Below are 26191 nucleotides of genomic sequence, written 5' to 3'. Positions count from 1 at the left end.
GTCTTGCATTGTTAACCAAAAAAAAATGATCTCCAGATTAGTGAACGGGATATTGAGGGTTCCTGTTGCATTCATATAACTCTTGTTAAAATGCTTGTTTCTTTCAATCTAATGCAATCGTCTGAGGTTTTAGGGGCATATTGATAACGATCGAAGATGAAGTCTTGTGATATCCTTAAAGCCGGTTTAAGTAAATAATGTAGTACTGTATTTACTGCTTTATTACTTTGCAGTTTTTTTATTCTATACTTTTACCCTATTTTAATAATACATTCGACAGCTGAGTAATGCGGAGATTACTTTTCTATAAGCTGATGTAGAGACTATTATTTGCTTCTTATTCATCGTCAGCTTACTTAAAATGTCAGGATAATCCCGGTTAGAAGTTATCAGTTGTTGTTTTATCTTGAGTTTTGACAAACGTAGAAAAATAATGAAACTGTTGAAAACAGTAGAGGATATTCCATCTTATAAGACGCTTAAAAGACCATTCTAAATTTTATAGTCAATATGAATGAGAAGGGGAATGTATTTAGAAACGCCTGTTCATCTGGAGCAAATAATCTCCGATATGAAGTCCATTTATTCTGAATCGCAACAATGACGATTTCAAGCACTTCTCTGGCTCTATACGTGAGAAACAAATTGATCATCTTTAGTATACGTCATACGTAGAGACTAATGTTTGTTAGATACACCTGCTTCCTTTTTTTCGCAATTTAGTAGATCACGTTTGGCAAGAGGAATTGATAGTGCTGCTAATACGCCAGATGATGAAAACCTGATTTTTCAGAGATATCACCTCAGGATATACGCTAGTAAAATATAATGAATGTTGACAGTATTCATGATATATGGCCCCATTATCAACAAGTTAGGGTGTGACAGAGATTGATTCAATATCTTGTAAGTTCAAAGAGAATGTTATATATATGATCCCTGTTACCAGAAAATGGATTTAACTTTGGATCCAATTTGATCTTAATTTGAATGGTGGTCAAATCAAAGAGAATTTCTGAAAAAGCTCAAACATCATGCTTAAAAACCCGTGTGCCATGACTAGATTGTTATCCGCTTGCATTAAAAATGTAAACAGTATTTGCATCACGCACGGTGAATTAAGTAAGTCTTTTAGTGAATTTCGTTTTTTATGCGTACCCGTAACTCAGAACTAAAGATACTGAACAAAGATGAAGTTTACGGACAACGGGTAAGCTACAATTTCCTTAAAACAGAGGAGTAGATTGATTTCATTATGATATTGAATATATACCATACGTTCTATTAATAATACCATAGGAGATTCACTCTCTTTCATGATGCGTCCATATATGTTCTTCATTTATGCTCCATGTGAGCGAAAAATTTCCTCCTTTCATTCCCGGAATAAACTGTCGGACGCACGTAGTTTTTAGCTTTTAATGAAGAGTTCTTAAGTTTTAATTTGTCACTAGGTTAAGTTGGGTATTCTCTGCGAAATGCACGAACATAATATATGGCCACAAGCAGATCCGCAAATTCAAAAATAGTCATGAGACTTCCTCCGAGGAAGAGACCCATATTGCCTCCAATTTCACCTGAAGTGTAATAGATATAAGCTTTATGAATAGACTTGCAATAACATAGATTAATAAACCTGAATAAAATTCAAACACATTACTAAATGGTTAGATGGGTGAATATCTGACAAAATGAACAGATAATTATGATAGTTATTAATTTCGGTCTGTTACGAACTATAATACAGTAACTTTATTTATTTATCTTTGATTAAATTCTTCAAACCAATCTTTGAGGCTGAAGTTCGGGGTGCAGTCACTGGGCATGTAAAGCGAGTAAAGCTTTTCATATGCAGCCTAACTAAGTGTATCAACAACTGTTTGTCGTAAAGAGCAAATATAATGGAACATCACGAAAATTAGTAGGTGAACACGAAGCCTCAATAGATTGAACCAAATCGCACGAGCTTCTTTGAACAAGCTCCTGCATTAATAAGAAGAGAAGGAAAATTGAACCAAGTGAGGCCGCTTACCAAACAGAGCCTCAATTCCAAACGCAACAGTCTGCTCATGTAATTCATAGCTGAGTGATTTGTAACCAATCTGAAGAAAAACTGTGTTTTCCCTAAGAAAAAAAAAATACTGTACAACTTATATCAAATATGTTAATAAAGTAGTGGATCGCGCGTCTCCTGGGGGTGGAAAGCAAAAGGCCACGGTAGGAACTTGCTAATTAAAACTTATCACCCTATCTAGTACACAAAGCTACAACATTTTCGCACCAGTTGGCCCTGTTTGTTCAGAATTCTACCCTTTAATCAAAGGTTGTAGCTCTGAAAACGCGCACGCCTCTGTCACAATAGCAACATGAAAAGCTTACGCCAACGGTGACCTGAAAGTCACTCACCCTTCCCGCGTTTAATACAGGCGATCGTTAAGTTCTTATTGGGTCGTCATGAAATTACTTTGTTGTGGAGCTCTAAAACTGAGAGTCTGGATAACGGTGGCGATAAAAATAATAATAAACTCGAGTTGCTTACCTTAAGTACTTCAATGTGCTTCCGTCTCCATTGGGCTGGAGCAAATTTGCTGTTCCAGCATCCGGGAACTTAGAGTAATACACCTCTGTAGTGTATCTCACTTCTTTACAAGGATTAGGACAATCACATTTTGTTGCATCAAGTTCGCCTGGCAAAGTGAAAAAGAAATACATACATCATATGCATTTCTGCTCAATATGCCTCGAAAGCCAGCTCATGGAGCACTTGTTGGTGTTCCGTTGTAGTTAAGACTTACTTCTACGACTTCAACGCCAGGATCATATATCGATGGTGAGGTGAAAAATCCTCCCTTGCCCGCACATATTCTCGTATTTCCCATGATAAAATGAAAAGACTTACACACGACTCTAAACAAAGGTCAAAAAAGGAGGAAGCGCACTCCACTTACTTGTGACGTCTTGGATACAATTTGCATCATATTTGGCGCATGGTCTGACGGTTGATGCTAAAAAAAAAAAACATGAAAATTGAGCTACAATACTCAAAATGTTTCCATTCTTTTCCCAATCCCTCCTACTCTTCCCCTTTCTCTCGAAACGGTTTCAACGTATCACTGAAATGCAAGACACTTCCATAGTTATGAGGAAACCATCGTAATTCTGTCTATAAGCAGTGTATTCCATTTGGGGATTAATTTGAAGTGTGTATGAAGAGAGCGTAATCCGATTTCTGCAGGCTAGAGAGGTGGTTTCAAGGGAAAGCTTTAAGACTAAGAGTACAAAAATTTAAACAAACAAGCAAAAGAAAGGAGCAAGGCAGGTGAAAAACGAAAGTTAAAATCTTAATGAAAGTTTGCTCACCTGAATATGTTGCAAAACGGCACTGGCAGTTTTCGATGATGGCTTCTTGGAGACATTCAAACTGGCATCCCGTTATCGTATAATTACTTATCGTTTTCAATTTCTTGTTTTCGCATTTCGTTTCGTACGGCTCCTTAAGGTTGACAATCTGAAAAAGAACCAGGAAAGAAAGAAAGTAAAGAGCCAATCAAAAAATAGATTTCACAATCTACTCATTGGAGTTGTTTTGGGTTCAGTGCCTCCCTTATTTCGTGTGGATAGCCATCCAGTTTACCTCATCCAATTAAGATTTTATAGAGCAATTTTCAATTGAGTATCCAAATTAATCTGAGATTACATTGGTTTTGCCTTGCTTCGCTCTGTAATTGGTCCAGAAAGCTCGCAACATTCTCCAAACCGATCAGTTGCAAAACTGAAACCAATCACAACTTAGTCGCCCGTATTTTCCCGCTCTTTAGGCATTTTGGCTCTTAAAGGTATTTTCCTTTCTTCCTATTGGCGAACAGCACTCTAAAACAACTTAGATTCATGCAACTCCTGTCGTCGTCATCATTATCGTTGTCTTTATTGTTGTCATGAATTTATCTGGACCCACCCTTTTCTGATGTAAAATTATTGTTGCCATTGTTCCTGGTGAAACATTGATGCCGTCCAAAGGATTAATAAAATCTCCTTGTTGATGAATCACGACGCTGAACCCCTCTGAAAATCTTGCAAATGCATAGTCATCAATTTGTGCGTCTAACAAAATGTTCAAACCGCCTACAGGGCCTCCAATTTCAGCCTTTTTAATGTTCTCCGGACCCGCGTTGAAAGTATGACACAAACCCCAATCAGTGACGGTTGGTGTAAAATCATCTGTGCCACATTGTTTTTTAACTTCGCCGTTAAAAAAACAAACCTCAGGCACAAGCATTTCTTGAACACTCTGTCCGTACTTTTTGTAAAATCTAACAGTATCAAAAAACTCTCCAGAAGTATTTTGAGCAGCAATTAGGCTTTGAGCGAACGGTATTGTGCAGTTTGGCACGAGATTTCCTCCGTCGAATATCAGGAAACTTAAGCAGCAGCAACTCATGGCTGCTCCACATGGTATCCCGTTACGCGCCGACTCAGTAACTGCACATACGCTGTCGTTTAAACCATATTTGGCAAAATTGGCGTCAACATCTAAGGCGTATATCTTTTTTTTGCTGACAGAATTGAGGGGACAAATTGAGACAGCTGGGAAATCCATTGCATTCACGTATCTCTGAGTAATGACGGTGTTAATTGGATGTTTGACGTATTTCTGCAGTGACTTGTACACAGTGAAACAGAAATATGACGAGAACATTAAAAGAATGAGCAACCAACCAACCCGAGCCCATAGAGGGCGTCTCCAGAAGACATAGCGAATTCCATGCAGCGAAGTATTATTCACAAAATCAGACCATATTTCATAATTCGATGGTAACTTTTTGTTGTCGGCTTCGTCGTGAGAGGCAGTACGTGATTCCTTTGGCTCGAACGGTATCATTCTCCTGAGTTCAAGGCCACTTTGAAGTTCACGGTTCGGAAGATATAGATCACGTTCAGCCGGCACAGTGCCTGGGAGCGGGAAGTTGTCTTCAGCCACAGGTACCCTTCGTGCCATAGTGCCTATATAACAACACCAAAAACAAAAAATAACAAAATATTTATTTATTTTTAATTCTCCTGTGAGGAAAGAGCTCTCAGCCGTCGACTTTAACCTGTTACCAACATTGTTAATCTCTTTGAATTTGTTTATTATTCCTTTAAATCTTTATTTTTTTTTAACACAAGTTTCCTAACAAACTAAAAAGGGGCGAAGTATCCTGCATTTAAAAAAGCCTGGTGAGGCAGCTTGCGCAAGAGCTAGCATAGTTAGAATTATGTCAGCGATAAAGCCAAATTACATGCACAACTAATGCCCCTACACAATATATTCTGTTGATTCATCCAAATCTACCTGCCGTGATAAATATTTCATATAAGACAAAATTTAAGAACACGATGCTAGATATTCAGAGGTCATCGCCCGAAGTGGCGATTGGCGCTTAAACAAATGAAAATTTCATTTGAAAACTTAATTCAATGTTTAAAACTTTTGCGAGGTCGTTGGCTTAGTTAATTTCTATTTGCACTACTCAGTATACCATATTGAGGCAGGTAGTTCTATCTAAATTATGCATCGACTTTAAAAGAGATAAGCGAAAGATCTTGTTTGTTTTCTAGCAGTCTGTCAGCTTGCTGCGTTTTAATTATGATCTTTTATAGCTTAGGTTTGGAAACGTGAAATAAAGTTGAAAGTTAATCCACTCTCAAGGCGTATGTCCATTCATGCTTGACGTTGTTGTTGTTGTTGACTTCTGTCATAGCTTTGGGTAATGAATTTATGTCACGCAAAATGATTGATTACTTTTTACATAAAAATTGCAGCTGGGGAAAATACAGTAGTCCTCGGGTATATTTTAATGTCAAGCATTTCTGATAGAACAAGCTTTTATTTCCCTATAATCAAAATATATTGGTAAAAGCAAGGATCTTTAAAATCGTTAAATTGATTTCTAGTCAACTGTGATCAATCAAATGTTGCTATCATCAACGACACGATTTCACGACGAACATCCTCTGCCGCAACCGCTCACGACACCCTTGACAAACGAGAATTCGTGACTCAGTCGAAATGGTTAGTTTTCTTTTTTTATAAAGGAAACTGACACAATTACACGAATCGTACAATCACGATATTGAGCACGTCAATTGCTCATGGCTATGAAGCAAGAAAATATCTTACCTGATCAGTCACTGCTGGCTTCAGTTGCTCGTGATGGTAAAGAAGATCGAGATTTCGCACTCAAAATTGTCAGAGCAACACGAAAGTTCCGTTAAGAACCCTTAAAAAATGCTTGCTGAACTCTACAAAGGCTCAGGTGGGATATTTCAGACACGAGTCATGAGTAGATGACGCTCCCTCTGTTTGGTTACGTCAGTTTGGGGGTTGACGTATGTTATTGTGCTGATAATCACTTATGCATACATTATCTTTGTTCTAGTCAACAGCATTCCGTAGCATTTCCGGTCTGGATATTATCACCGCATTTATTTCTCAGTTTAGTTTGCTTTCCCATGTCACGTTTAAGAACTGCATGAAGATGATGTGCTTATACAGAGTACGTTCTGTTTTCTTCTCTGAGTAACCTGTTTATGAGGAACTCCTATCAACACGTATTCGATTGTGGGTCATATGGGATAAACCTGACCTAATTTTGATATAAACTTTTCATATTGAAACACCCTCTGAAGAAAAAAAAACGTGGTTGCTGTGATGAATTAAAAAAGACTCGCGAACATTCATGGTTGTCATCTTTTAATACTCTTGAAAACGAAAACAATACAGCCAATAGAGATGATAAAATTGTAACAGAATGCACGCGCATACTTGATGTTTCATCTGAATCGTACGATCAAAACAATCGAGAAAACTCCTCGAATGGAAACCATAAGGAAATGTTTTGATATCTATAGAAGTTCGCGGGCATGACCGCCAAAGTCCGATGGTGCTCTAAGTCTCATAATTGAAATATCTCCAAAGATCTCGCTAACTTTCTCTTTGAAATTGAAATGCCCCTTGTCCGTGGTTCAACATAAAAATGTCGCAATATCCACCCCTCTGATTGTGACTTAAAGCAGGCAAGCGATATGGGTCCTTTCCTATTTTTTTGCAAGTGGCACGCGATTTTCAGTGAATACTTTATCCTAGTCTCAACATTTGCATCCTCCTTTCTCGTGTCCAGGCAACTCAGGTTACCTCATAAGTAAGAAATGAAGGCGGCCCAAGCCTTAGGACACTCTTGGTAGCCTGCGATAAAAAATGTTCTTCTTGATATAAATCGGCTTTTGTCCATTGAGAGGAAAACATACCGTAACGCTTCATATGCGTTTCTCCACTCTCTGGATTGAAGCTTTTGCTTGGAAGCTTGACATACATGCTGGTTGAGAATTCGAGATTTTATGTAACACTTGTAATTATGCATCTAAGAGCGACTTTTATCAGCGAAATTCCTCTAAATTGTGTCCGTATTGAAGCATGCTAACTCCTTGTATGTACTCAAAACTGGTTTTTCGTTTGGCTTTTTGGTTGTCTTTTGATTCCAAAAAACCGCCCGGTGGCGACGAGTTTTTTTCGGGAACTTGATCGTATTTTGAAGAGTACCCCATGACAGAAGTAAGGTTACCATCAAAGTCGTCGCAATTTCCTTTAGGATTGGCCGACATGCAGATAGACTTGCTAATTTGACTTATATAGGCCGAGTCTGGTTTTCGACCCTGAGAATTATCCGCAATTTCTGGATCATAGAGAAACGGCTCGCTATGAAAAATTCCATCGGTTGAATCACTTCTGCTTTCTGTCCTTAACGTTTCGTTGGTTAATTTGGGGTTATGAATGAGCTCCTGGTCCAGGACTATCTCTGGCTGGGAGTCAAGAGCCAACGTTGAATTGATCTGTCTAATTCTCTTCAACCATTCCATGGAACGTTTGTCTTTTTCCCAGCGCAACTTTTGAACTTTTGGCATACGCGGTTTTGTTGCTAGGGAGATAAACCCTGTTGAACCAGGTCGTATTTGGCAATGATCATTTTGGACCACTTGAACTATAGGAGATAGCCTTTCCATAAGGACAAGTCTTTGGTGCCTTATCTTGTTCCGGCTCCTTTTCTACTCCTTGTTTACCTGAATGCTATTAGTTTTCACAGTCAACAACCTGCAAAACAAAGATAGACACGCATGCGTGGTTGGTTAAAATGACTACTCTAACTGAAAAATATAATTTTACTGTAAGTCGTGTGTGTCTGTAAATTATCACGCACCATTTGATTGGACAAACCAGTGATGTTTGTGTGTTCATGTGAAAGCTTAGCTGCTCCAGTGACGTAACAATGATTGCAAATTTTTTTGTCGTAATAACATAAATTCTGAAGCATTTTTCCCATTGAAAACGCCGAACAAAGGGCTTAAAAAGTTAGTTTTCTAGGTTTTCACTAGGTTATGGAATGTGAAAGAGATGTGTGATTAATATGTTCAAATAAGAATGTTTACTGGAAGTTCAGGAAAACGGATGATCGTTCAAACCGGTACCGAGTGCCATTTCTAGCGAGCGCTAGCTAATATTCGAAAGTGATTAAGATCCAGTGGCTTTTTGTTATCATCCCTTGAAATATGAATTTACACTGGACCGTCTTATTGCGGAGCAGAATTAGCTACTTTCCCCAAAATAAATGCAGATTCCGAGATTTTCTGAACACCGTTTCATGCTGTCAACACATCTAGTTTAGATAACTATGCTGCGGTTCTAACCGCGACCGGAGAGTCAAAAAGTTGATAGTGTAGTGATTTCCTCAGTGAAAGCGTAGTTCTGAAAAGGATTGTTGCCCTTGGAATAATGACTAACAGCCTGAGCGGAAGTCATCCCCAGAGTTAAGGAGTTATTCGTCAGTGGTGGAGCATTATAAACCGTGCTCGTGAAACACTCGACTGAATGAATAATTATTCATTTGACTAAAATAAACAAACTTGCATGTTTGAAAAACAGATGACCCCATCTTTCAATCATTTTCGAAGACTTTAAATACACAGACAGAATTTATTCAAGTTTTTCATTCAAATGACACTCTATACTGTGCCTAAGTTTCAAGGAGGTTAATGTATCCGTACTTAGATCAGCAGAACAGTTTTTTTTTTCGAAAACGTTAGCGAAAGAGTTGAAACGATGAACGAAACGATTTCTTCAAAATATTCTTAGAAACAGACAACCTAAATGATGATCGTGGAGATCAATCTATCAAAACACGATAAAGATCGGTCCACTTACCACTCAGATGAAAGCCAGTCGAACCAGAGCAACTTTCGATTTGTTGCTAAAACTCAACACGTCCTGAATAGAGTTTGAGGCATCAGATTTGTTATTAGTGTTGATCAATGTTTTAAACAAGGTTTGTTGTACGACTTTGCAGTGGAATCCTTTTGACGCGTCAGTGATTTATTTTTAAATTTCTGAATTTTTTGAATGTACTTACGATATCATAACAAAAGAAAAAATAAATTAGAATTAATAGCGATCGTTAAGTTCTGCCTGTCTTCTAGTTACCCCCCTGAGGCGTTCAATCGCACGTCATGCAATCGTGATTTTTTAATTCAAATAAATGTCACCATATGTACAAGACTTGAGAGCTTAGCTTTGTTGCGAATGACAGACGAAATCCCAGACAGGTTATTGTGACAATTCCAATGTTAGTTGTCCATGTTAAAGAATTGCATCTACGATGATTTTCATATAACCTAAATAAAGATGGCGGCAGTTCCACTCATTGATGATTAAACGATGGTTGGTGCTGTCATTTAAAATTCATGACTGTTTCTGCATGTCATAGGTTCTTTTGTCTGACTGTTAATTTACCTCCAATATTCGCCTTTATCGCCACTTTACGTAGAGGCTTAATCATCACAAAAACTGAGAAAAAAAGAAGGAAAATGAAGAAATGAAACAAAAATAAATAACTTTAAAGATGTAGTGTAATGCCAACTAGGGGTATTGATGAAAGTACCAAAGGTTAACTTATTTGTTTGTTGGGTAATTGAAGTAGACTTTAAGAGCCGGTTATCCTAAATTGGACCGCCTTTTTAGGATTTCAATAGACTTTCAGATTTCTTAATAAAAGCGGTTTTGTAATAAGTATTATTGCAATGTTAGTTGTAAGTGTCCTAGACATTGAACACAAAAGTTAGATAAAAAGTTTGACTAAACAAGAGATAATTTACGACGCGGTAAAACTAAACAAAGGCTAAACCTTATCAACGCCTTAACCATGTCGCGTGCCCGCTCACTGATACGAACAAAGTGAGAGGCCAATACTTTCAATTCGTTGACAGAAGAGTTACGCATTCTTCCTGTCTTAAGGATGGCAATATAAGTAATTTGTTGGCTCGTATATAGCAGAGTCATCATGAAACGTCTAGAAAGTAATTAAGAAGCATGGATTTCAATATTGATACAAACTTGTGTCGGTCAACACAAAGGAGCTTATTTTGTCTTATGTAGAAATATCAATTCCAGTTTAGAATTGTGACACCCAACCAATAAAAGCAGGGATTGAAGTAATTTTGATCTTGTTTTTTAAACACCACACCATAGTTCTGATCATATGTGCTAAATATTTCCCTTTCTCGTGCCCAGCTCTGTTTGAATCACATAAGGAAAAGGGAAAAAAAACAATCAAAATGACTGTGTACTCTTCCGCCTTCTAAGTTTATATCGATGAGTAACGCATATGAAGGTTGTTAGTTTTTACAATCAATAATCCAAAAAAAAAAGGAAAAAACGCATGCGTGGTTGGTTAACGACTATTCTAACTGGAAAATATAGGAAATATAATGTTATTGTATGTCGTGTGTGTCTATAGTTAAAATGCGCCATTTGGTTGGACAAATTAATAATGTTTGTGCCTCTCCTGTGACGTATTAATGATTTCCCTTTCTTGTGTCCACCTCTGTTTGAATAATAAGAGAAAAAGGAAAAAACAATCGAAAGGACTGAACACTGTACCAACTTCTAAGTTTTTTATCGACGAGTAACCGTCGGCATATGATGGATATTTTTAACTTGAAATCTTTCGGTAAAACCAGCAGCTGGCGCTGGTATTGAAACGAAATGTTTGTATTATACCATCAACTATTATCAAAAAAATTACAATCTCTTGCTATTGTAGATGTGAACATGTGAACAAATCAGTACAATATTGAACCTTAACCAGCTAGAAGTTATATAATATAACACCACACTAATGAAAATTCTAACGAAGCCGAATACACGAAACTGTGGATCAGTTGAGAGAATTTCCAACCAGATATTTGGAGTCAAGAGATTTAATTTTCCCGATTTAAAATCACTGTGCTGTAAAGAGAATTGAAACAAAGAGATTTTAGTTCATGAGGGCAAACATATCTCTTGACGCAACTACACAAAGCATTCCGTCATCGAAGACCTATGAAAGAAGACAAAAAGAACTCTGTAGGCGATTCGCAAAGTCTTACGTGAAAGACTTCCTTTCTTGATATGAACCCTCGGGAGCTTTGATGCGCTTCCAATATATTGAATCTGTGAAAGATTTTGGTGGTCTATAACAGACTTGAGTTTCATCATTTGATTTAGAACTGACGTAAAAGTTAAGGATGCAACCAGGAGGGGAAGGGTGGGGATCCAATCAGTAACAGATATGTCAAAAAAGTTTAGTCATAACAATGGATCAACTTGACAGGTCCACAGTTGTCGTACTTCAGTGATTTGTACGTTAACCTACAGTCAAAACAGCAGACAAACGCCATTCAGTGGTTGTATTTCCAGGAATTTGACAAATTTACTTTAGGACAATGTCTTCATTTACTTATTCACGATCTGTTTAGGTGAATAATTAATTTAATTGTTTGAATGCAATCAAGCATTACATCCAGAAGCTTCTGTCTCTCACAAGGCCGCGAATGCTGTTAGTTGCTGGACATATTTCTGAGTCGCCATTTCGTTCAATATCAATCAAAGCTAAGCACGATTAACACCATTTATATCAATTTCCGTTTCATCCAATCCTTGCTCAAGTGTACAACAGATACTCATCACTGTGTATTACCTTCCGTGCAATTTCGTGTGCCTACTGTAATCCTTGGTTATGTTATTCCATTTAACAAACAGATATACGTTGAATCAGGTTTCCGCCTGTTGGTATCTTCAATATTCAGGGACTTCACCGATGAAGGTCGATTTAAGCTTGAAATTTTAGCTCTTTCTTTTAACTCTGTTAAAGCAGATTGCCCCCTGAGACCATCAAGGCTTTGACTTTTACGACCACTTTTGAACTGTCTGCTTGTGTATTGCGTTGTAGAGATTTGCATGTCTTTGGTGTTAATCTTGATTTGATTTATTCCGGGTTTAATGGCAAATACAGATGTTTTAACGAGGCTCATTCGCTTCAGCCACTCTTGAGAAATACTGCTCTCTGTCCAGGACACCTTTTGGACTGTTGGAACTGTTGGTTTGGATGCCGTTACCTGGCCGCCATATGATTCCGTTTCTTCCACGATCCTCGGAAGCCCTGGATTAAAACACTTTGCCATTCTTGTTAGCTTTCATTCCCCAGTGTTCATTCAAACTCCAAGCGAAGTTAAGAAGTTGTTCATTCTAGCATCAGTATTCAGAAGTCCTTATCCAGCAGGTCACTAGCTATTTGAACCAAAAAGAAATCCTGAATATCTTTTCTTCGTTTAGAGATAAAGATTTTGACGACTAAAGTCCAAATGAATTTCCTTTCAGATAATCAGTCAATAATTAACGAAAGCTACTATTGCTATGTCTAACTTGCTATGTCATATTGTCAAAAAGTCGTTTGAAAAATAAACTTAAACGGCAAAAATACCGTGGAAAATCTTATCATTAATTATTTAGAATATCCAAGCAAAGATGGAACAAAGATTTTCCATAAAACCCATACTAACAAATTGGGTGTAAAATTAACTTTTAAAAGTGTAATCAAAGATTAACTATTTAGCAATTGATTATCGCTTATTTTCTGGCCACCAGGTCAGAGACAGGTTATTAACTGTAGACACCGATTTATATTCATTAGTATCATTAGATAGGTAAACTGTCGGACTCAATGTTATTTATTTTCATACAGGTGAAGTGCTATGTCAGCCATCTATGAATTATACAATAATGCGAGTATCCTACAGTTAGTGTCGATTTCTGTCTGATCAGTTTGTATCGCGTAGTTATTCAGTTACATCTGAGAATAGGACAGCCTACAAAAAACAAACAAGGCAGTAAACAAACCTCTCTGTTAACGAAGAGAAAAATCATAAAGAAACGACGATTTCAGGACAGGCTTTACTGATTTTCCATCGCTGTAGTTTTTTCGCCGTCAGTCGGCTTGGTTACTGTTTATGTATCTGGATTAACAACTAAGAGAGAGTTTTGGTTTTGTACGGTTGCCAGAAGCAACCTAAAAAATCTTTCCATCACAATAAGTTTAAGTCGCCTAGTATTGCCAGCGTTTCACTTGACTAACATAATAGAAAGTTCTAAACAATATAATCCCATCAGACTGTTATGACATTATCCTTTTAGAAGCTGATTCCCTTTATTTCACGTCTTACCTCCCGCTGAGTTTTTGAACTGGCGACGTAAGCAGAGTTGTTTTTAAATAATCTGACGTAAGTGGCTGAATACAACATCAAATGTAAGACCTCTGTAAGAGGTTAAGTGTCAGAAAACTTACCACCAAAATTACTGCCTTTCATTTCAACTAGTCTCAACAGTACAACCAAAAAGTTGCTGAAAGGTTTGACTCAAATCTTTACATCAGTGTTACTAAACAACAAATGCAATATAATTAACTCCAATATCAATAGCAAACCATTTTAAGCGGGTGTGAGGAACAAAAAGATTTAAGTGTATTATGGTACCGCAAACCCTGCATATATTGTGTACATTCAATGGCTACGTAGACAGAGAGGCTGCACTGAACAAAACCTGCATGAACTTGGGTTTGTATGACGAATTTATTAAATTATTAAAATTTTCCAATTTATTATTAACATTTTGCTCTATACTTACTTTGAGGAATGTGTAATATTTAAGTTCAGTTGTATTTCTTTCTTGATATTCAGCAGCTAGTATTCTATTGAAATAAAACATGATGAGAGTAACTTCAATAAATTAAAACATTTCTTTTATACGATACCGCAGCATGTAAACAAAATGGATCTCCCGCAATGGCCCCCAACGTAATGCGTATTGGTAGAATTTTGATCATTAACTTTGACAGATAAGTTGCAAGGCAACCAGAGTGAGTAAGATTTCGAAAATTCCCCGTACGGTTTTGAAGACCAACTCCTCAGGATTGAAATTGTGCAAAAGGTTTTTTAATACGGTCAGATTTGATATGTGATTAATTCGCTCAAAAAAAATATCGTCCATTTCGAACTGTCCCGCCCCATTCGGTTTACGATTAGATCAAGCGAAAACGAAATAATTTCTGGCTAATAGTGCATTTCATAATCTTTCTGTTGATATATAGTTTATGGTGGTTATGTTTCAAAAGGCGCATTAATTTTTTTTTTTTGCGGAGGACACCCGCGAAGGTCTATTGTATCCTTTGAGTCTTTTTGGAGACATATTCACGATTAAGAAAAAGAGGAATTCACGGGACCCGTATTTTCTCTTGTCACGAACTATCGATACCTTTTACTAAAGGAAATGTGATTGACTGGATTTGGACATGGTGTTATTATTATTATTACTTTAGTTCTGCCCTTCAATTGATTTTAATAAAGAGGTCGCCCCAAGTTTTCAGATCATTCACTTAAGAATCTCTTGGTCAGTTAGAATCTCTTGATCAGTTAGAATCTCTTGATCAGTTATTACTTGCTATCGTATGCGTCAGCCGGCTGAAACAAATCTAACTTCGAGTCATTTTCAGTATCTGGAACCTTATAACTTATTGCTGAGGTAGACAAACACCTTGGATATAAGAACATATCAGGGTGAAATAACCGAAAACTAGATGTGCAAACTATGGTGTGGGAAGTGAGGGGGGTGGGGACCGGGGGTTGCGATTTAGTAAGGAATAAAGGAACTGACAAAATCATACGTAATAAATAATATTTATTTTCATCGCGTAGACTTGAAGTTAATATAATATACAAGAAATAATCAACTTTTGGCTTCTAGCTAAATTTACCTGGGATACACATTTCACAATTACAACTTTAATAGATAGACACAACAGATCGCTATTTCAAAATCTGCGTAGCCTCTCTTTTCAAGTCAAATAAAACATTTTCTTGTGCTGTTTTCAAAGAAATAATTTAACTTAAATAACTTTTCTTTCAATACATGTAGAAAACGAAATTTTCCTTTAAAACTTTTCTTCCTTTTGATTTATTGAATTCTAATTAATTTACAAATAATTCAGAGAAAATTAATGTTGCATGTCAAAATCAATCCTGACTTAGTCACTAGCAGATGCTGGATGAACTTCTTATGGGCAGAAAGTTTTCACTGCTTGAAAATGGCTCCTTCAATTTCCTAAGGTTTTTTAGCGCTGCAGTCACGAACGACTAGTTTTTTTTTTTTTTTTAACAGATCATCGTTAAGAGCTCGCGCAAAATTAAAGAGACCATTGGTTTAACGAACACATTATTATCTACACCACACCTTTCCCCGTGTTATTGTCCTCTTGTTTCACGCTTCCCTTGTGCACGAGTGGCAGGTAACATTATCTGTATACCACCATGTATCAGTTATGAACTAGCTGGCATCCTTATCTACCGGCCAATCTGTTTAATGTACTCGCAACTGCTCGACAGTTGACGATGAGCGTTGGGGGAAGAGCAGAAAAGCTTTCGTTGAGTAAACATGTTCATTTGAATGCAATTTAGATTTTTACAGTTTTTCGCCTTCTTCAGTTCATGATTTGTTCCCTCTCCATCTATGTGGTGTCCACCAAATTGCGCATGCGTCTGCTTTTGTGTTTCCTGTGTTAATCCGCTGATCAAGGAAATGTACGTTGAATCAGGTTTGCGTACGTCAGAAAGTTGAGGCAAGCTTTCCTTCCTCACAACCTTTACAAAGCGTTCAGATGGTGCAATTCCACGTATTTTAGACGAGTCTTGACGACAAGGAACAAATCCTGCTCTTTTTCTATCACTGCCAGAGTTTAGCGTAGGCAATTTTCCGGAACGATGAGGGCTTTTTGGTGTGCAAATCTCCAAGTGATTCATGGTGGATGTTAGTCTGTTGATCTTGTTCAGCCACTCATCTGATAACTTGTTGTCTGTCCAGTTCAATTTCTTTACCTCAGGAACCCTTGTGTTAATAATCGCTGGTTTTTCCAACTCTAGGTTTTCATCTTCCTCTATCAGGCATGGCAACGGGTTTAGACGCTTCACCATTGGGTATGAATGCGAACGCTGTCGAAAAAATCTGTTTTTTGGCCAGGCCACATTACTGACTTGCTCCACGTATGACCTAGACATGATTGGGAAACAAGGAGAGTCGGCTGTGGCCTTTACAACATATTCCTGTCGGCGAAATGTTAACACTTTCTTTGCCAGTGTATCGTGTTTGGAGCGTTGCTCTTCGTTTAAGACGTTATCTTTATCGATCTCACAAAAGAAAATTTCCATATCTGTGGGTTAAAAAACAAATATCTGTAAGTCACGCATGAGCAATACACAAAATTTTTGTAGTAGTCTTATTCAATTCGGAGTATTCTAACGGCCTCGAGTAAGAGAAAGAGAATATTAGATGTGATATTGAAATAAAAGAAACAATATTAATAAAGAATAATGCACTTTTGAGAGGCAAGAACCTGTGCATCCGATAGTGATCTCAGGATATAGCGAGGTCAAAAAACTTGAAATTTTTATCCCGTTAATTGAATTGCTTATATTGAATTCCAAGCTCGCGCACGGTAGCATTTGAGTTTCCTCAGATCACTCTTTGCCCAATTTAACGTGTCGGCATCACAAGTAATTAAACTAAAAAACCGGGTCCTACCAGAAAATGTTTGATTACACACATTTTGATCAACAAGTCCTATTTTTAGGGGTTTTTGCAGCGACACAACGTCAATAATTGACACCAATTGTATTCTTAAACAAAGCTGTTTGCTTTGTGTCTTTCAATCTTTTGTAGTTCTCTGCATGAAAAGTCGGGAAAACTTATGACAATGTAAGAAAAAGCTAACTAAAGATAATTCGTTTTCCCTTCTCGAGAAATATGAAAGTCAAAATATCCTAAGAAATAACTTCCGTTTATCTTCCTTTCTGCTCTCCGGCGTTTGGTTGAGAATTTTCCAAAATATCAAGAGAAAATATTATGTAACTTTTCAGTAATAATAGTCGCCCTAAATTCATTGCGCAGCTACATACTTCTGTCGCATGAGTCTAGCAGAACTTTTGGTTTGATAAACCAGCAAGTAGATACAGTGCTTAACTCGTAAATGTTGTGTAGTTTGTCTTAATTCCAGACAGTTGAAATGCGTTTCACGTTAAAGGAATTTCAAAGCCCACCTCTGTGTTCTTTGTCTGTATATGCCCATGCCCATGCCCATACCATGCTCCGTTATATTGGTTATAGGCCTACGGGCCGTTAGAAGAAATCAGTTTCGGTTCAAAGAAATGCATGGCATCGGACCAAATTTGACAGTTTAAAAAAAAAAAAACGCTCCTGGGGTTTGTCTAGAGATAAATGCATTAATCGTGGCTTTTCTTAATCTTCTAAGCAAAGGTTAGCAATTTTATAGACCTCTTTCGATGGCATCACCTGAGGAAGGGTCGAATCTGCTTATTTCTCAGTGATCCTTAAATCGCGTGATTGGACATAACTCAAAGTGATACCGCAGCCAAAGTAAACATTGAATGTCGTGACAACGAAAATAAACTTAAAAAACAAAACTCTTCACGACAAATGTACTTTTGAGCTTATCTGACCACATACTTACCTGGCTCATCATGTTTCTAACCAAGATCACTGTGTTCGATCTAGCGAATTGTTTAGCTTATCTTTAGAAAAGATTACATAGGTACTAAATAGAGTTTAGTCCTGACTATTTTCTTCAGGGTCCATTGGAGTGTTATCGTTTCGTCAATGAGTCAATCAATGAGTCAATTCATTCATGGATTACCGGATAAGGTGTCAGATCACGCAAAGAAATTGCAATATACCTCAGTAATTGTCGAGGTAGCTTCCTCAAAATGACAAATGTGTGAAAATATCTCATTGATTTAGAGGACGAAATGAAATGCGCAAACGACTTCTCTGCACTATGTTTTCTTGTGTAGCTCAGCATCAGTTGGAAAAAAGTCATTGGAGTGCTAACAATGCAAAGCAGAAGTATAAACAAAAGGGCAAATGTAATTGGAAATTATAACTTGTTTAGTCAAAGTTGGCGGTGAAGACAATATAGACACAATTGTATCGGCAATGCCGTAAATATGGCATTCGGTGAACAATAGCGGAGTGTATTTGCATTTCATAACAACCGCAAACTTTGCATATTGTGTTGATGTTTTTCTTATATGTTTTGAGTCTAAAAAGTGCGGAAGTCGATCGAGGTTTATATCATCAATGGAACCTAAAAGGAATACGTTTAAAAGACTTCAAACTTCTTGAAACGAACGATAGGTTACATTAACTCAGTAAACTTCTATGTAACCATCACAAATGTTTCAGTACATCGGCAGCTTGGAATTGAGACATCAACGCTTAATTAAAGTTGTAACTGACGTGCCGATTGGCTTTTTCTGAACGCTGCAAGATGACAAAATACTGAATTTTTTGCAAGTTATGTTCTTTGAAATATTTGCTCGTGGTCCTAAACGGTATAAGTCGTTGAGTTATCTGAAACGTGATTTAAAAAAAAGCAAAAGCTCCAAAACGTGCGTTGCGCCTTTCATGTTTACTATTCATCAGGTGATCTGTTCGCAAATGAACGGCGTCTTTTCTTGTTTAATTTATCTAGCTACAGGTCGTTTACCCTCAAGAAAAAAGTGTGATAACGACCATAGTGAAACAAAAGCAGATTTTTTTCATGCTAAGCCGGCTACCGGCAACATGGATACCTAGTGTACAAACTGAAAAATAATGTTCAAACGCTCCTGATCTGAAGAGTAATTAAGTCTGTAAATTGGAAACTATGTTTTTTTACCTGAAAGGAATTTTTCCACGCGTATATCAACTGCTTTCACACATTATCGTCGTGACTCGTTCGCTAACTGAAGCTCAAATGAGAGAAGGCTGTGGGGGTAAAGTATCCTAATAGGTAGACTTTGTATGTCACGACACTCGCAGCATACGTGCTGTGGCCCTTGATGGCTATTTCCGATCGAGTTACTCTGCCAAAATGGAGAAACTTCTACTTAATGCCTGCCTACCCCCACGCAAAACTCCAAAATTTCGAACTCACCTCACGACAACAGCGGCGTGTCTAAATTTTTTTCCTGTCGCGGTAACCGCTTGCATTATATCTAAATCTACATACTTGTCACCGGAAATTCTTCACTGAGTGGGCTATATATTTAAATGAGCAGATATTTTGGTTTTGTTTGTTTTCAAGACTTCCCGTCTTTCATATGCGCACGTTTCAAGTATCCCGGTAGGTGAAATGGACTAAATCTTCATAATTGTTGAATAATGTGTTCCTTTTCAAACTGAGCGTGGCAAAATACATTATTAAAGGTGAAAACGTATTATGATGCCGATAAATGCAAAAATTTTTTTTCTAGGTGTATGCTATTTGTACAAAAATATCGTATGTTAATGTTCGCCCACGGCTGGTTGAACTTTGCGATAAACTGAAATTGTATTTAGAATTCTGGTTAATTTAGAAAACCCTGCAGACAGCGGGGTACCATATAGGACCAAGTAATTGCATATAAGAAGAAACCTACAGGTGCACTTAAAAGATACGAACCCGCAAAATGCTAAAAGATATTTTTAAGGCAAGTTTGAAATCCTTAAAAAAAATTCACTCTCATGGCCCGAAGGCTAACAATTGCGCAAACGAGTAATCGGATTTTGTGGAATATTTCGCACGGCTATGAAGCATATGGCGCCGGCAAATTTTGCCCATCGAAAAAACCGAACATGATAAAATGCAAATAGACGACACCATATTTTTAGCCCGTCCATGCAACTGTTTTCAAGGCTATTTCAATTTTCTTCTTTCGGAACTGCTGTAGCAAATACATTAAATACTTAGTCTCCATAAAATCCCACAGGGATATTGGTGAAACAAATAAAAGTAGTAATTTGTATTTTAATTCACGAACCTCAAATTGTCAAACCGACATATTTTAGCGCCATATGGAAAAAAACCTAGACAAAATTAATCCACGAGATAAAATTTCGTTTCGGGAAATTTCTCGAAATGACGAAGTGATATATTAACCAGAGTAAGGTTCTTTTAGGTCGAGGTCTGTCGGCAAGAAATTACTTAGTTCTTTTATCTCGATTATCTGTTCAAAATACATATTATATTCTGTCTAAAAATAAATTATATTTAGGGAAGTGTTGAAGCGACTTCAATAGCTAGCGAGAAGTAGAACTAAATCTTCACAAAATGTTTTAAGTCAAAGATTCAACAGAACTTTAGGACGCAGTAATTGAGGGTTTAAAAGCAAAATCAGCAGTCGAGTTTCACGCGCACGTAGACTTTTCAGGAAAAGAGATTTATGGGTTAATGCTAAGGTAATTCAAGACTTTTCGTCATTTTATAGTTTAAGTACTAAAAGGATAAAGATTTTTAATATCTTGAAGAATGTCTCAAGAGGGAAAGAAAACCTCGTCTGTGTATTTTTAATCTCGAATTTCATTTTAGTGCTGGAAAGGGCCATATGAAGACAAGTATTGACGACTGGTTTAGTCACACATGTATGATAATCTGATCCACTATAGGAAGCAAAATGGCATTATTTCAAGAGGACTCTCTCGATTTCACATCGCTGTGGTTGCGATACCATTCTGTTAAATGGAGTGTTTTCGCACCTTTTGTGATTTGGTTGTTTTTGTGTATGAAGGAAAAAAAAGAAAACACCGTTTCACGCATTACGCCACCTACTGCTCATTTCCACACTTCGACAAATGGATTCTGTAAACATCACGTACAATACTTTTTGTGTTGTAGAGAGAGAAAACTGGAATTAGAAGCAATTTCATTTAACCATCGATGATATTCCTTCCATTGGAATAACGTAAATAACATCTTAAAACTTAAATTAGCTGTTAATGGAAAAAACTAAGTCCAAGGTTATTTAAAAGACACTTCGTCGCACAGTTCCCTAAAAACACCTGGAACCAAATAAACGTGACAACACTGATACCCAGTCTCATACTTGTCATGACTTACGTCAGTCAGACCAAAAGCGATGGACAAGACAAGTAAAATTTGTCTTCGTGCAGAGGAAAATGCGTGGGTTTCATGTTATTTCGTGTCAGTTTTTAAAGGCACTTAGAGGGAAAGTAAATAGATTGCATCCTACTTTTTCCGTCATTGATCACGATTCTCGAAAAGAAGAATTAAGTCGTTTGGCATTTTCCTTTGTGTTGGAGGAAGGTAATTAATTTTCATGCAGTAATGCTGTAGCGGCTCTTACGTTTTACTGATTCTGTTTACTTGAGATGACAAGCTTGTATTTGATAGCTGCTTCGCCTCTCAGACATGTTCGTAGCTTCTAAATAATTGAAAATAGAAGTTGGATTTTTTGTCATTATTTGGTTTGCGCATCCGGCTTTTGGTCAGTGAAAAACTAATTTAGTCGCTGTTTTGTGTACAGAAAATTAAGTTTAAATAAAGGCAAGGAGATCGAGACCTATAGTTTGTCAGCAGTGAAAGAAACTTAACTACTAGTCAATTTATCTATTGAATTTATGGTTTAAATTAAAGCGTTCATCAATTTATTAGTCACCTACGGTTGCTTGCTCCAACTTTTTGGTTTTTACGCTTTACGAACCTTACAAATGGCTCGCAGTTGTGGACTTGTAAGAGGTCTGATAGTTATGCTTGGAAATTTGATCATTATGCCTTTGAGAATCACCCCTGAAAACATGGCATCATGCTTGAAATTATGCTCAATTTTTTTTATCATGCTCAATTTAGTAGTTCAAAATAACTTCTTTTAAGAGCCCCTCAACCTCCCCTCTCCCCCAATCCTATCACCGACAGGTAAAACTCGCCAAAAATAAGAGGTTTTTGGAGGTTTATAACACAACGTTATAGTGGGTCAAATTCTTAAAGCAAAAGCAAGAAAAGCAGATTCAGTGTTGGCAGTACTCAGGCTTCAAAATGTATCTCTTTTTAAACTGTAATATCAATGGAATTTTAAGAAGTTTCATCATGATGTTGGCATAATATATTTGACCCTAAGCGTGATATCACTTTCGCGTCGTCACTTACAAAAAATAACAACAATAAATGGAAAGTAAATAACAAAGTGAAGGTGATTAAAGATGTAAGGAGGAACTGGTTCCAGAGGAGCGGGTTAGTGTAAGAATAACTCATCAAATCTTCATAAGACTAAAAGCTTGTTGGCCTCTGTGGTAACCCCGATGGCCAACTAAGCATCCATGATATGCTTGTACGTGACTCATTGTCTTAATCTAGCCAAGTGATGTTGCCGTGCGGTAGTGAGTTGGAGTATTCGATCGAGTGTCTAGATACAATTCAAGATCGTATCAGAAATAAGCTTGCCTTCTTGCTTCACCGACAAATTTGCCGCAGAAGTGTCAACCAGCAATGATAAGCTCTGCATGTCTTCATCAATAACCGGACACAGTTTTAACTTTATGAGAAAATAATGTTGTGTTTCCATTTCAGATTTACTTTTTTTAACTGCCTAATTGGATTTGGCAATGTGTGGTTATGAGTTTGAAACGATGGGAGGTAAATTTGAACCGCTGTTAAAAATGAACCTGACAGCTAAGGAAGAGAAAAGCACGCCTGGCGATCTTTCAAAAATTCGGCTCCTATTTCGCAAAAAAGTTGAGCTTACAGATATGTTGGTATTTTACGTTTTAGATTGGGTGTGTGTGTGTGCGTGTGTGTGAGTGTGTGTGGGGAGGGGGAGGGGGGTAAATTTAATCTTCAAATATGCCTTGGGAACCATCAAAGTTGATATTTATATAATACAGAGTCCATTCTCTTTGCCCTCATGAGATTCTTACGTTATTATGTTACTTTATTTTATTTCTTGAAATATAGATTTCAACAGAATGTGATGAAAAAAGGTCATAAACAGTTGAGGTGCAAAGTGCCATTGAAATAAAAACCATCTGTAATCGTTGATTGACAATGTACCTTTCGAAAGTGAAATGTGATCATCGCAGTAAATTTTCCAATTTAAGCAATTGGAAAGAAGAAGCCTGAAAAAAATCAGGGCTTCTACAACCGCAGTACAAAAATGAATTATTTCATATAAACTTCACAATGTACCTTTCATTATAGATTTGTCAGCGCACTAGAAATATCGAAAAATTACCGGAATGACATCTCATGTCATCCCCAACCTCCCTCCCCCTCTAAGTCAAATTTTTATCTTTATGCATGCAAACAATTCAGCATACTCATTGGCTGAGGACAAGTCAATTTATCCCATACAGTTAAGAAAGTTGAAATCGAATGGATTGATAGGAAAAATGACAGACAGGTTAGAAGAGAGAAACAAAGTTTTGATTTAGAGTTTGAATGAGAGTGCTAAGAACAAAAACACCCCAAAAGCGGCAAAAACAAGAGGCTAAAAGTTTAACAACGTTTGGAGGCCGAAGACTTCCAAAAACGGCTATGACTGATAAAAGTAATGAAATTTACGAACCGGAAGCCCTGAGTAAAATTCCCAAGAAGTTTACCTATGTACGCAACAGTTTGTGGGATGAGGGATGGGAAAGATTACAGGCGTGGTAGGATCTGATAGCTTAAGTGTACTGGTTACTGCTATTAAGCGACACCCATCTGAAAAAGAGTGCAAACGCTCGATTATATGTGGAAGAAAGTTTGAAAAGCTCGAAGCAAGTCCTTGCGGGAAAACCCCGACTTCTCCGACAACAGCACAAAAGGGGCCGAACCAGTGAGCCATGACACGAAATAAACACGACTAAAAGGAAAACCGAATCAAATTTTTGCATGCAATTTGGTTACCCATTGAAAAATTTACTTCAACTGATTTATCCAAAATTGCACTCGAAAGCATGTGATTACCAACACAAATTAAAATGTACATGTAGTAAGCCATATTAGCTTAGATACGAGTACAGGTCAGACAGCGTATTACCCTCGCATTTGAATATCATTTACAACAATTACATCCCTTCTCTGCCAGCATCTTACCACAAGACGTTTTTCGCAACATTGCAGTAGCTGCCTCAAGGACCTTCTGAAGCGTTCACTCTGAAGACTGTACAAAAATGGGTTCACTGTAGAGTTCACGCAAACCAAAACAGTGCCGACCTTGTAAGCGATGGAGCCATATTGGAAGCCAAAGTACGAGAGGACATAAGTGACAGTGTCAGGAAACAAACACACTCCGTGTAAAGCTGTGATAATTAGTAAGAGCTTGGTGACTTTTTTCCTTCGTTTAAGCAATGCTAAATGAGTTCCAGCGTGGTTACTGCCACGCCACAAGCGACAAATCACTTTGCTGTACACGGAAGCCATGAAAGTAAACGGCAGTATGAAGTCGAAGAACAGAGTCGCTAAGGTGTATGCTCTGGCAAAGCCAATATTGGGCCAATCTTCAAGACAGATTTTTCGGTCTGTGTCGTACTTCATCACTAGTATCGCAGGGATCTCAGATATCACAGCAATCAGCCAACTGGTTACAATTCCAAGTTTTACTCTCAGAGGCGTCATACGACCTTTTTTTCCGTATGGAAATAAAACTGAGTAGTAGCGGTCGGAGGCAATTAGCACCAAAGTGAAGACGGAAGCCGCTGTTCCCACCCAACTCAAGCTCCCACCAGTAGCTACCTTGCAAAGAAAGTCACCGACCGGAGGCTCAGGATGATGAAAAAATGGACGGACAATATACTGTGGGGATACAAAAACGGCAAAAGACATGTCAGCAATAGCAAGATTTACCAAAAGGTAGTTCATTGGCACTCTCAAGGATTTGTTCCGGAACACAACAAGGCAAACCAAAGTGTTTCCAACCAGGTTTACGACGACAAGGATGGAGAAAATTACCCCGAGAACAACTTCTGTAACGGACATACTGTTTAGATGGAGGCCAGTCTATCAGTTGCTCATAAAGTGCAGGTACAGACAGTAAATGGAAAATTTTCGAGACGTGCTGAAACTGAAATAGTTTGCTTTCAAGTTTGCTTTCAAGTGCGTCAGCATAAATCGTCATATGGTTTTCTTCATGTTCAAGAAAAAATAGAAACCAAAATTTCTCCAATTATAAGAGCAAAAAAGAAGTGATATGCCCTGATAAACTTTTATCTGGTTAGCAATTACGGTGTTTCGTGTCTAGACAAATATGACTCGATATTCACAAGCCTTTAGCTTAAAACTGCTCCCAAGAAACTAAATTATAGCGTGCTAAAACCGTTTTGATGAAAAGTGAAAAACCACAGAATTGTTAAGGGGAACCTCCCGAGAGTTTCGATAACGTAAACTAAGTTTATTTTTTTAATCTACAAGGGCAACTGAGTGTCCTCCTTCAAAGCATCGCGTTTCTTTTACAATGTATATACCATATAGTCAGAAGATCTTAAACGATGAGCATTTAAGATAACTAATAGTAACGTAGAGATAGGCCTCAGAACCTTTGCCAAATCTTGAGTGGTTTCGTGTATTGCAGGTAGCTTAAGAAAAGAAAGATATTTGTGGTTGGTGAAATCCTTGAGAACGTTTTGATTTAATCAAATTGACGCAGACAATAAAATTGAAATTGCATGTGCAATAACATGCAAAATGTTCCATGATCGTGTGGAGAAGAGTAAAATCACAGATTTCCTTTAAAAAGAATATGAAATTCTATTGTTTCGACTCACTTTCAATATTCCAAGTTTTTTTTTCACTTTTTTGCCAAGAACCTGAAGGTAAACTAATTTTACATTTGTTAAATTAACAGAATAAAACGACATATAATTACCAAATTTTTGTTAAATTATGCTATATTTGGGTAAGGGTACTGAATTACAACTGCTTTCTAAATCACAACGGCCAATCAAAACAAAGGTGTTCAATTCAAGGAAGCAGTCAGCCTTAAGCACGGGAAA

The 26191-nt window shown here is 37.4% G+C and overlaps 3 protein-coding genes and 2 long non-coding RNA genes across 11 annotated transcripts; all 5 read right to left on the bottom strand.

The window, feature by feature from the left end:
* Positions 1-225: 225 nt before the first annotated feature.
* Positions 226-6359, bottom strand: LOC113666687 (acid-sensing ion channel 1A). 2 transcript variants are annotated; one of them, XM_027182479.2, is made up of 7 exons: positions 6161-6359; positions 3956-5001; positions 3361-3508; positions 2949-3005; positions 2540-2687; positions 2033-2124; positions 226-1577 (listed from the first exon to the last, which is right to left on the bottom strand). In XM_027182479.2, exons 2-7 carry the CDS (start codon positions 4994-4996, stop codon positions 1456-1458), a joined length of 1608 nt encoding a protein of 535 aa, XP_027038280.2. In that variant the 5' UTR covers positions 4997-5001; positions 6161-6359; the 3' UTR covers positions 226-1455. The 2 variants fall into 2 exon arrangements, with proteins under 2 accessions (XP_027038280.2, XP_089041539.1); XM_089185413.1 differs by having other exon boundaries at positions 2033-2141; positions 6161-6336.
* Positions 6360-6722: 363 nt separating this feature from the next.
* LOC149039362 (uncharacterized) lies at positions 6723-9740 on the bottom strand. The gene is made up of 2 exons (XR_016180589.1): positions 9236-9740; positions 6723-8128 (listed from the first exon to the last, which is right to left on the bottom strand). It is a non-coding gene; the product is annotated as an uncharacterized LOC149039362 (long non-coding RNA).
* A 2000-nt stretch (positions 9741-11740) lies between these two features.
* On the bottom strand, positions 11741-13527 carry LOC113666736 (uncharacterized). The gene is made up of 2 exons (XR_003445820.2): positions 13244-13527; positions 11741-12634 (listed from the first exon to the last, which is right to left on the bottom strand). It is a non-coding gene; the product is annotated as an uncharacterized LOC113666736 (long non-coding RNA).
* A 1532-nt stretch (positions 13528-15059) lies between these two features.
* LOC113666693 (uncharacterized) lies at positions 15060-19601 on the bottom strand. 5 transcript variants are annotated; one of them, XM_027182489.2, is made up of 2 exons: positions 19383-19601; positions 15060-16601 (listed from the first exon to the last, which is right to left on the bottom strand). In XM_027182489.2, the coding sequence occupies exon 2, from the start codon at positions 16597-16599 to the stop codon at positions 15739-15741; it is 861 nt and encodes a 286-aa protein (XP_027038290.2). In that variant the 5' UTR covers positions 16600-16601; positions 19383-19601; the 3' UTR covers positions 15060-15738. The 5 variants fall into 5 exon arrangements, with proteins under 5 accessions (XP_027038290.2, XP_027038289.2, XP_027038291.2 ...); XM_027182488.2 differs by having other exon boundaries at positions 19125-19476; XM_027182490.2 differs by lacking the exon at positions 19383-19601 and adding an exon at positions 17919-18293.
* Positions 19602-23137: 3536 nt separating this feature from the next.
* On the bottom strand, positions 23138-25375 carry LOC113666692 (allatostatin-A receptor-like). Of its 2 annotated transcripts, XM_089185418.1 has the most exons (3): positions 25152-25221; positions 23406-24995; positions 23138-23270 (listed from the first exon to the last, which is right to left on the bottom strand). In XM_089185418.1, the coding sequence occupies exons 1-2, from the start codon at positions 25176-25178 to the stop codon at positions 24237-24239; spliced, it is 786 nt and encodes a 261-aa protein (XP_089041544.1). In that variant the 5' UTR covers positions 25179-25221; the 3' UTR covers positions 23138-23270; positions 23406-24236. The 2 variants fall into 2 exon arrangements, with proteins under 2 accessions (XP_089041544.1, XP_089041543.1); XM_089185417.1 differs by having other exon boundaries at positions 23406-25375.
* Positions 25376-26191: the final 816 nt, after the last annotated feature.

Source organism: Pocillopora damicornis, chromosome 10 (genome assembly GCF_964200805.1).
Source record: "Pocillopora damicornis chromosome 10, jaPocDami1.2, whole genome shotgun sequence".
Lineage (NCBI taxonomy): Eukaryota > Metazoa > Cnidaria > Anthozoa > Scleractinia > Pocilloporidae > Pocillopora > Pocillopora damicornis.
Note: the sequence above shows the minus strand (reverse complement) of the source record. Positions and strands in the feature narration are given on the sequence as shown.